At 31.7% G+C, this 10,968-nt stretch overlaps 1 protein-coding gene across 1 annotated transcript; it reads left to right on the top strand.

Annotated features, from left to right (window-relative positions):
• The first annotated feature begins 1,789 nt into the window (after nucleotides 1-1,789).
• Nucleotides 1,790-10,170, top strand: La (La autoantigen-like). The gene is made up of 7 exons (XM_018546211.1): nucleotides 1,790-2,186; nucleotides 4,942-5,295; nucleotides 6,820-6,962; nucleotides 9,103-9,178; nucleotides 9,264-9,524; nucleotides 9,619-9,754; nucleotides 9,968-10,170. The coding sequence occupies exons 1-7, from the start codon at nucleotides 1,941-1,943 to the stop codon at nucleotides 10,048-10,050; spliced, it is 1,299 nt and encodes a 432-aa protein (XP_018401713.1). The 5' UTR covers nucleotides 1,790-1,940; the 3' UTR covers nucleotides 10,051-10,170.
• Nucleotides 10,171-10,968: the final 798 nt, after the last annotated feature.

Genomic DNA, 10,968 nt, shown 5'->3' with positions numbered 1-10,968 from the left:
CGAACACATACGAACGCACATATTCGTGTGAGTGAAAGAGTGAAATGGTCTATATTTCTCTCTCACTTGTAGGATTTCGCTAGGAAATGGCGGACTCGCCTGATGGCCAGTCTCTGTTAGAGGGTCTCTAAGGCCGGTATTCATAGTCAGTTCTTATTTGAAGACTGTCTTAAGTAATGTCTTAAGGTGCTAAAGCGACCCTCCGATTGGTTCGTAACTCTTCAAGACTGAACTTAAGACGGTCTTGAATATAAGAACTGACTATGAATACCGGCCTAACTCTGGTATATAGGGGCACAGTATATACAGTAGCGCAACTCTCCTGATTTTGTGAAGCCTAAAATGGAGTGCGCATGCGCGAGTGAGGCGTGTAACCAATCAGGGCACTGTATTCCATCTCACTTCTTCTTCCTATTGTCGGCGTCTGTCAGCCCCATTGAAATGTTCATATTAAGGCATTTAAAGGACCATTTAACGGAAAGTGGCGGGAACACGACGAATTTTATGTGAGAAGTACTACGTGTGATAAAGTGATAAGTGATACGTGTTTAATTATAATAATTATTCTGTGTATTCAGAAAGTTACGTATTTAAGAAAGTGTAAAAAAACAGAGAACGTAGACCGAATTAGCTTTACGGAGAATAGGTTATCTGTACAAAATAATCGTCATTTTAAATAAAAAAAGTTAAATTACAAAATTATGAGAGAGAGAGAGAGAGAGAGAGAGAGTATTCTTGCATTTTCTAATATCTGCGGTTACTATAATTCAATGTGAAAAAAATATAATAAATATAAGTAATTTTATTCGAGCCATATGATATTTCAAAATATGAAATACCACATTAATTATATATTCAAGCAAAACAAGTCATCATTGTATCAAAATGATGTTAAAATTATTCCAAAATGATCAATAAAAGTCATTTTTCAATCATTTTAATGTCATTTTGACTTTATTGTGACTTCCTGTTCTAATTCCGTATATATACAAGATATATGCTATACATATACAATATTGCTGTACAATTAGTTAATAATAATATATTTTGTGGGTATATTTAATTGCAAAATATAGTGTTAAGAAATAAATGTGCATCATATAATGTTTAATTTTTATTTCATTTTCTCTTTCAAATGCGTCTCGTTTTTTACTATGAGTACTAAAGATCTATATAGTGTAAACGAGAACTATAGATTCTCTGTATTCGCTGTGAATAATGGAATAAATTAAGATAATTTTATAAAAGTTACTTGTTAGTACGCGTATTAAAGTATTGTCCGTTTTGTCTCTCGGGAGCTGCTCGGAGTCGCTCTGAATAAACCCAGCGTACTTGGATGTGATCCATTTAATGCTGCAAATGCTTCGTTGATCAATCAGAAGAAAAAATTTTATGAATGATCAATCAAAGTATGTTTCGAGGTATTTACAGCATTAAATAGACCACATCCAAGTACGCTAGGTTCGTTCGGAGCAACTCTGAGCAGCTCCCGAGAGACAAAACGAACAATACTTAAATGTTCAAATGTGCAAATTAGGTTAGGACATTGCTAGAACAAATTAGAAAGAGAGAAAAGGTTATAAACAGAGAGCAGAAGTGAGATAGAATAGAGTGCCCTGATTGGTAACGCGCCTCGCTCGCGCATGTGCAGTTCATTTTTGGCTACGGTAACATCAAAGGTGCCGACGGAGAGTTGCGCTACTGTATATACTGTGCTCTAGCTCCGCGGAACCGGTCGTACTATGCATATGGCTTTCTTGTTAAATTAAATTAGCGACATAGCATCATTTCCGTTGATTTCCGGTTTTCGGCATAAACCGAGAAGCACGTGTGTGGAGCGGCCTTTCTGTGCGCTTTCAGAGTATAAAACCTATGGTAACCGTTTTTTTGAAATTGCGTCGTATTTCTTTCTGTGATTGTCGTCAGTAGAATATTGAAACATGGAAAACGAGACAAAGAATGAGGCGAAGGAAGAGATGAAGGAAGAGATAAAAGCTGACGATGATCACTTAAACGGTGATTCTGCTGCCGAGATCAGCGAGGACACCAAGACCGCAGAGGTTAATAACGATACGCCGACTACTGACGCCGCCGACGAAAAAGCGCAGCAAGAGACAAAAGAAAACGGAAAAGATGCGGAAGAACCGTCTGAAGTTCTTTTGGCGAAGATTAGAGCACAAGTGGAGGTATATATCTCATATTTCATGTTCACGCGCGCGTAAAGGAACAGTTTATTCTTTCATTTTTTATTAAATTTGAATCGTGATTTTGAATTCTAATAATTACCCAAAGAAATAATTAACGTATCTTTTTTTAAACCAAGGGCATACATGTAACAGGAGTCAGGATCGAATTTGAGACTCAACGAGTCTCAATCGGTTTCACACGAGACCACTCGTTATATATTCCGCGGTATATCTTCTATTTTTCTTTTGCAGTACTTTGGTAATATAAAGATGTAGAAACATAAATTGAAGAAACAAAGAGTACTTTTTATTTGGTGACGTAAATCTACAAGTCAATTTGTCTTACTCATTAGGCCTGTTCTTTTCCATACCTGGGACTGAATTTTTTACATAGTCCATCTTGTGTTTCTTTTCACATTGAAGAAGAAAAAGGACTGTGGAAAAAGTTCTGTCTTTTAAGCATTCTTAAGGCCATGGCACATAGAAAAATGACAAGACTTATAACTTATTTGACTTCCTGATTCAACCCTACTTTGAATCAATAGTTGCTTTCCATTACACACAAATGAAACTGAGTCTGAAGTGAGCTGAGTATGAAATTTAATGACATCATTACTTATGGCGAATTCGATTGGGATGCACCAGTGCAGGGTGATTGCACCAGTTCATCTTTTTTCCTTTTCCCTTCTCCTGAAGAGAAAAGGAAAACAAATGAACTCAGGTGCACTCAGTGCGCACTAGTGCATCCAATCGAATTCGCCATTACTTTACTTTGGTAAAATTAACAAATAACACAAATTCATAACCTTAATTTTTAAGTCTTTACGAGACTCCGTAAAGCACACACAGTTTTAATCTTGAGCAGTTTGTAGGTAAAAACTCAGTTGAATCTCACTTTTCAGAATGCAAAAGGAATGCTCATTCAACTGAGTTATGATGTCACAAGTGAGAATTATCCGAGAATCGGTGTAAATGGAAAGCAACTATTGATTTCTTTATTGTTTAAGTTTTATGTTTTAAGTTTTCTATGTATACCATTTATAGCCTTTAGCATTTATTAGATCTGTTCTTTTCCATATAAGTATAGGGAAAAACAATAGATCTATTAAATGTTAAGAGAGACATAATGATGTTGACTTATGTTATTAAATGATCATTGATACCTGTTTCTAGCAAAATAGATTAAAAAAATATATATGTATATAATATAGAATGGTTCAAGTATGAAGTAATATAAAATAAATAAAAGTATGTTGAGAAGGGTTATGAGCCAGATAAAATTTTAATACTTAATTGATCTTATCTGCACATATAATCTCTTTCTCCTTTCTAACTTCATTTTCTTCACCTTCTATTTACTCTTCCCTTCTCAGTTTCCTCAGTTTATCTCCTAAATGTCGATATTTTTTATCACATAACAGCATATAGTAACAAGTGGTTACTTCATCGTAATTTGCTTCAACCTTTATACATTATTTTGTATTTTAACTACACTTGTAACATATTTATGAGAGACAACCAGAGATACTTATTTTATATATCTTTTATTTACACAAATTTTACTTCATTAATTCGCTTTTTAATTATATTTCCTATATATATTAACAGATTTACAATTTTTCATTGCAAACTATATTTTTTTACCATTGCAAACCACATGAAAGATCTTTACACAACGACATACAATATTATAGAAATAAGAGCTTCTAAGAGCAACTCTTCAATTTGTGTCAAAGCTGTAGTTGATTTATAATCTTTTTATTATTTCATTGTTTAACCATCTTAAGGCTCCTGAATACCGGCGACGGCCATGTTGGAATTGTGACGTCATAGGCGAAAAAAATACATTAATTTTTCTTGCGTCCCATTTTTTAATGAAGACAATTTGGATAAATTTAAAAGGCGAGATCGCTCAAAAACACTTGTGAAAATTGGCGGAAACTGTCCTTTCCTCCTCTGATAGTCAGTAAATGGTCGTAAAAGGCACGTAAAGTGAGCCTATACTCGGGCAGAATCACACATTTTGACAGCTGATGAAACGAGTGAAATATACGATTTACGTATAAAATTTCACGATAACTGCAGTTTCCGCCAATTTTTAGGACTTTCACGAGTACGAGGGAAGTCACATTTTCACAAATAAGCAAATATTGACAAAATGGTACGCAAGAAAAAATTTGTCGTCAAAACATCACTTTTTCACGCCTATTAGTTCAGACTTTTACCATGGCGAGGCGCTATACACACACAAGCATGAACCCATGCTGTGCGCTCCCTTTCTACCCGAAAATGAGCACACGGACATGAACTTGCAATTGTGTGTATAACTAGTAGCGTACTACCAGTTTTGCTAGCCACCGACTGATTCGGTGTCGCTACCCATCAACACGGAGTTCTTGGCTGAGTATTCAGGAGCCTTAACTGTTATTTACCAACAATAAATCTTTTATTTTAAGCATTAGAGTTTTAACTGGCTCTTAGCTCTTCTTAATATACTTATATTTAATATATATTAACTTAATTTTTTATCTTTTTCTAGTTCTAAAAATTAGAAAAAGACCTAGAGTCAGTTGTACTGAGATAAATTTAATTTATATTGATAGAAACAGGCATAAATAGAAAGCACTCCTTCCTCCTAAAAAAGTAGTGAGTCAGGATCAAATCCAAAATTTACTAACTATGAGTTGACCATTTTCATACAATATTATACATCGCTCTGTACATTACTCCTTGTAATGTTATTTTCTTTTTGCAGTACTACTTTGGCAATGTTAATATGCAGAGGGATAAATTTCTCATTGATCAAACAAAACTGGATGAAGGCTGGGTTCCAATGACTGTCATGTTAAATTTTAAAATGCTAGCTTCTCTCAGCAAAAATGTTGATGTGATTCTGAAAGCATTAGAAACCAGCGATCTCATGGAAATATCTGAGGACAGGAAAAAAATACGTCGTTCACCAAAGCATCCACTGCCAGAGTACAATGAAGGATATAGGAAAGCGCAGGAAGCTCGAACGGTTTATGTTAAAGGTTTTCCGTTCACTGACACAACTATTGAGAAACTGAAAGCCTTTTTTGAACCGTACAAGCCATTTGAAACAATTGTGGTATATTAATTTGTTTGATATAGAATGAGTAAATTATAACATTTTAGGCAACAAATAAATTGTCCTTCTGATATTAATTTAACAAAGACCTCTGCCTTGTGTTACACATCTTTCTCATATGCTTGTGGTGCACACACTAAATATTCAGTTTATCACAAGCATATGGGATCTATAGTTTTAATGCTGGTTCCAAATAGTAAATTTTTCAAAAGGTATTTCTATGGGTAAGGATACTCTTAGGAGGTTTTTCCAAGAGGAGAGCGTAAATATTTTGATTTCTACCAGGGATCGAACTCGGGATCTCTGGCTTGATAGACCAGTGCTCTGTCTGATATGCTATGCTTGACCTGATATTTGTTAATACTATAAATATATTTTGAATTAGACAAGATGAAAATGAACACAAATTAATGTATTTATGCTATTTATTTCTCAATTTGTTTGACTATTTAGAATATTTAACAAATTTAATATATTGGACATACACATGAATATTGAAATAAATACAGAGTGAAGCATTTAAAACAGGTCACCTGAATAACTCGTTTGTTTTTAACAATAGAAGAAAAAGTGTCAAACAAAAGTTGCTTGGTTTAGGGGTACATAATGTCAATAATTGTTTTGTAGGTGGAGATAAGGTTAAACCTGTTTTTTTTTTTATTTAATGGAATGTTTTTTATTTATTCTGATAGAGCATTTTAATACGAATACAATGACCTATAATTGAAGGTTATTCAAGATTACGCAAGATCAATAATGGAAAGTAATTGAATGGAAAACAAATTGTTTCAAGGCACTCTTCGAAAAATTTTGTCTTCTCTGCTTGTATATCGCTAATCGTTCAAGTGTATCACGGTATGTAAATAAACATTGAATCGCACATAGCATTAATCCATATTTATTGATCAATTTGAATTTATCTATTAATCGAAGTGCGTGTCTTGTGAAATATATAGATCACCATGATAAATATCATATAGATGAATATCATATAGACTTTTTCCGCTTTCATGTAACGCACTTCGCAAGACACGCACTTCGATCAATAGATAAATTTAAACTGAGCAGTAAATGTAGATAATGCTATGTGCGATTCAATGTTTATTTGCATACCCTGATACACTTGAACGATTAGCGGTATACCAAGCAGAGAAGACGAAATTTTTCGAAGAGTTGCCTTGAAACAATTTATTTTCCATTCAATTATTTTCCATTATTGATCTTGCGTTACCTTGAATGACCTTCAATTATAGGTCACTGTGTTCATTTTAAAATGCTCTATCAGAATGTAAATAAAAAACATTCCATTAAAAAAAAAACAGATTTAACCTTACACCTCCACCTACAAAACAATTATTGACATTACATTATGTGCCCCTCAAAACCAAGCAACTTTTGTTTGATACTTTTCCTTCTATTGTTAAAAATAAGCGAGTTATTAAGATTACCTGTTTTAAATGCCCTTACTCTGTATGTATATCAAAAATTATTTCTAATGCGTTTATCTCAAATTTTATTTTGCAGATGAGAAAATATCTTGATAAAGATAAAGTGTTTAAATTCAAAGGATCTATTTTTGTGCAGTTTGAAACTTTCGATACCGCTAAAGCATTTATGAATATAGAATCTGTAAAATATGGAGATACTGAGTTAATAAGGAAGTGGGCGTAAGTAAAAAGAATTGATAGATATATATTATATAATTTTATTATTATATATAGGTGTACAAATTAGTTCGATCCGTTTTTTGTGTTCAAAAATGCATTTATTTTAAAACAAAAATGAATGAACAGATTTTAAAGTATTGTCCATCGCTGGCTACTACTTTTTCCCATCTCTCAGGTAATTTTCGAATTCCATCTCGAAAAAATGACTCGTCTTTGGAGGCGATTATTTTTTGGAAAACGGACCGAACTAATTTGTACTCCTATACAGGGATATACAGGGAGGGGCATTTAAAACAGGTCACCTGAATAACTCGCTTGTTTTTGACAATAGAAGAAAAAATGTCAAACAAAAGATGCTTGGTTTCGAGGGGCACATAATGTGATGTCAATAATTGTTTTTTTGGTGGAGACGCTAAAAAGATATGAAGATCACCTCCACTTTTTTAAATGGAATTATGTAATTTTTTTTAGATAACGTGATTCCTCTAATTATTTTGCATATAAAAGTATTAAGGTAGAGATACCAAAAAACCAATAGTTTTCGAGATATTTTACACTTTATTTTGATACATATTGACACAAAATGTTAAATAACTCGTAAACTGTTGACTTTTTGATTATCGTACCTTAATACTTTTGTGAACAGAATAATGAGATAAATCAAATGGTGTAAAGAAAACACATAGTTGCTTTAAAAAAAATATGTATACAAAATGGATAATTTTTTAAATACGTAACTATGTGTTTTCTTTACACCATTTGATTTATCTCATTATTCTGTTCACAAAAGTATTAACCACTTCACTGGCGCGACGCCAGTAAAGGCGTCAAGCGTGACCTGGCCCAAACTGGTGAAAATATGTGAAAAGGCGTCAAAACTATTTCTCCATTATTAAATTCTGTAACTAATTTTTATACATGTAAACATAGTATTCTTATAGTTTAAGGTTCAGAGAACACGACTATGCTATTAAAAATTTAATTTTGTGAAGTTTTCATTGTTTTTTAGAACTTTGAATATCAACAATTTTCAATACTTTTAGCCGATGGCGTCAAGCGATTACTCAGATATTATACTAGATTTTCGGTTTATTTTCTTTATAGTATCAAATTTATACACCAATGAGTTAAAATAAGTAATTACTATATAATAATTCAACTAATTAATTATTAAAAAATGTAATATTTAATAAATAATGAGAAACACAATTATAATAATATCAGTGTAATAAAATATGTAAAATTACATATTTTAAAAAAATTGTTATATGTAATTTTACATATTTTATTACACTGATATTATTATAATTGTGTTTCTCATTATTTATTAAATATTACATTTTTTAATAATTAATTAGTTGAATTATTATATAGTAATTACTTATTTTAACTCATTGGTGTATAAATTTGATTCTATAAAGAAAATAAACCGAAAATCTAGTATAATATCTGAGTAATCGCTTGACGCCATCGGCTAAAAGTATTAAAAATTGTTGATATTCAAAGTTCTAAAAAACAATGAAAACTTCACAAAATTAAATTTTTAGTAGCATAGTCGTGTTCTCTGAATCTTAAACTATAAGAATACTATGTTTACATGTATAAAAATTAGTTACAGAATTTAATAATGGAGAAATAGTTTTGACGCCTTTTCACGTATTTTCGCCAGTTTGGGCCAGGTCACGCTTGACGCCTTTACTGGCGTCGCGCCAGTGAAGTGGTTAAGGTACGATAATCAAAAAGTCAACAGTTTACGAGTTATTTAACATTTTGTGTCAATATGTATCAAAATAAAGTGTAAAATATCTCGAAAATACTATTGGTTTTTTGGTATCTTTACCTTAACACTTTTATATGCAAAATAATTAGAGGAATCACGTTATCTAAAAAAAATTACATAATTCCATTTAAAAAAGTGGAGGTGACCTTCATATCTTTTTAGCGTCTCCACCAAAAAAACAATTATTGACATCACATTATGTGCCCCTCGAAACCAAGCAACTTTTGTTTGACACTTTTTCTTCTATTGTCAAAAACAAGCGAGTTATTCAGGTGATCTGTTTTAAATGCCCTTCCCTGTGTATATAGGGATATATATATATATATATAAAATCTATATTTTGATGGATAATTTTTTTAGTGCGGATTATTATGTAGAAAAAGCACAAGAGAAGGAGGAACGTAGGAAAAAGAAAGAAAAACCAAAGAAATCAACTGTAAGTAAAGCAAATAGATAAAAACGTATGATCTATCGTTTTTAATTGGTCTTTTATTTATGTTTTAATATATTTTTTTCTTTAGACAGAGGAGACAAAAGAGACTGAAGATGATGAAGCTGAACAAACCTCTGCAGGAACAGATAATAAATTACCAAAAGGTTCAATTATTTACTTTTCCGGTGTTTCCAAGACGTGTACAAGAGAAGATGTCAAAGAATGTTTAGACAAATTTGATGCTGATATCGCATACATCGATTTTCAAAGAGGACATACGGAAGGTTGGGTACGTTTGCAGGGAGAAAATGCTGCTAAACCTTTGTTAGAAAAGACAAACGAAGGCAAGGTGAGAAAAAAATTTACAAAATTTTTTCTATTCTATAATAATTCCTCTGATAATTTTAAAATTACAGTAAGCAAAAAATGTTTCATGTTTTAAGGTGGTAATCCAAGACATTGAAGTTACTTGTAAAATGCTCGAGGGTGAGGAAGAAGATAAGTACCTTACTAAAGCGATGGAAGATATAGTAGCTTCAAAGAACAAGTTTAACAAATCCAAGCGAGGCGCTAAGAAGGGTAAAAGTTCATTTTAAAATAATACAATTGTTGACTATCAAGTATATGATGATGTTTTGCCATGCTAATACTGAGAAGTCATGTACATATATAAATTACGTATATGGATTTCGCTGAGTTAAACTCTTAAAACAACTGAAATCTTTATTACGATACAAAATAATTTTGCATTTTAAAAAAGCAATTACTAACAAAATTGTTCTATGTTTAAAGGACGTGGCGCACGGAGTGCGAAAAAGAGAGGTAACAGTCCCTCACGCGATACAGTTCCTGCTAAGAAAAGAGCTATCGAATAAGATTGATTTATCCTGAAATCTTCTAAGTTATATAGTGTACATTACATGTTATTTTCATTGCATTAACTAATTACATAGAGAAAAGGAAATATTAAATTATGTCTAGCATAATTTATCATTAGAAACTGATTTGATTTAAACTTTTTGTTACACATTTCCTTTTCATGTATATTATTTTGAATACTTTGAAAATATAGTTTCATCTATGTTTAGTTAAATGCGTGCGTTATGTTTAATTATTTAACATTTTACACTAATCAAAAATTTAAAAATTGATATAATTTCGTCTCGATGGACGATTAGCAAACAAAAATCGCCATGTATTTTTATAAATTGGTATTTATTGTTGTACAGTGAAATTTACAAATTGGTTTTTTTTTTTCTAGACTATAACACGTATTTTTTTTTAAATTTCACTGTCGTTTTACATGCGTCAATATACTACCTTCACGCAAGTATCACAACGTGTTAAAGATCATATCATTCGCGAACAGTTACTTTGAAAAATTATACGTAATGATGTATGTACGTACTTAAAACTATTGTAATCGGCAATATGATTTTACGCGACACTGTGCATATATTATGCTACATAGTACTTAATTACAGCTTTACGGTCTTACATCGTATTGATACATATGTATAGTTTCATGTGCCGAGGAATCGTACGTATCGATTAGATGAATCTTATTTCTTTAGACAGTCTCTCAATATTTAATGATTTTAAAACTCATTTTAGGTGGAAAAAGATATTGTTTTTATTTCTAAGATATAACAGTTAAATTGTTAGAAAATTCAGTTCTTGTATGATTGGTTATCGTTCTGTACGAATAAATTTCAGATTCATATTCCTTACCACAATCTCAATAATCAAGATATAAACATGATATAGAAACATTTTGGTATGTAAAAACCTAT

Source organism: Cyphomyrmex costatus, unplaced genomic scaffold (assembly GCF_001594065.2).
Source record: "Cyphomyrmex costatus isolate MS0001 unplaced genomic scaffold, Ccosl1.0 scaffold526, whole genome shotgun sequence".
NCBI classification, from domain to species: Eukaryota; Metazoa; Arthropoda; class Insecta; order Hymenoptera; family Formicidae; genus Cyphomyrmex; species Cyphomyrmex costatus.
The sequence above is the reverse complement of the archived record's forward strand: the minus strand, read 5'-3'. Positions and strand labels throughout refer to the sequence as shown.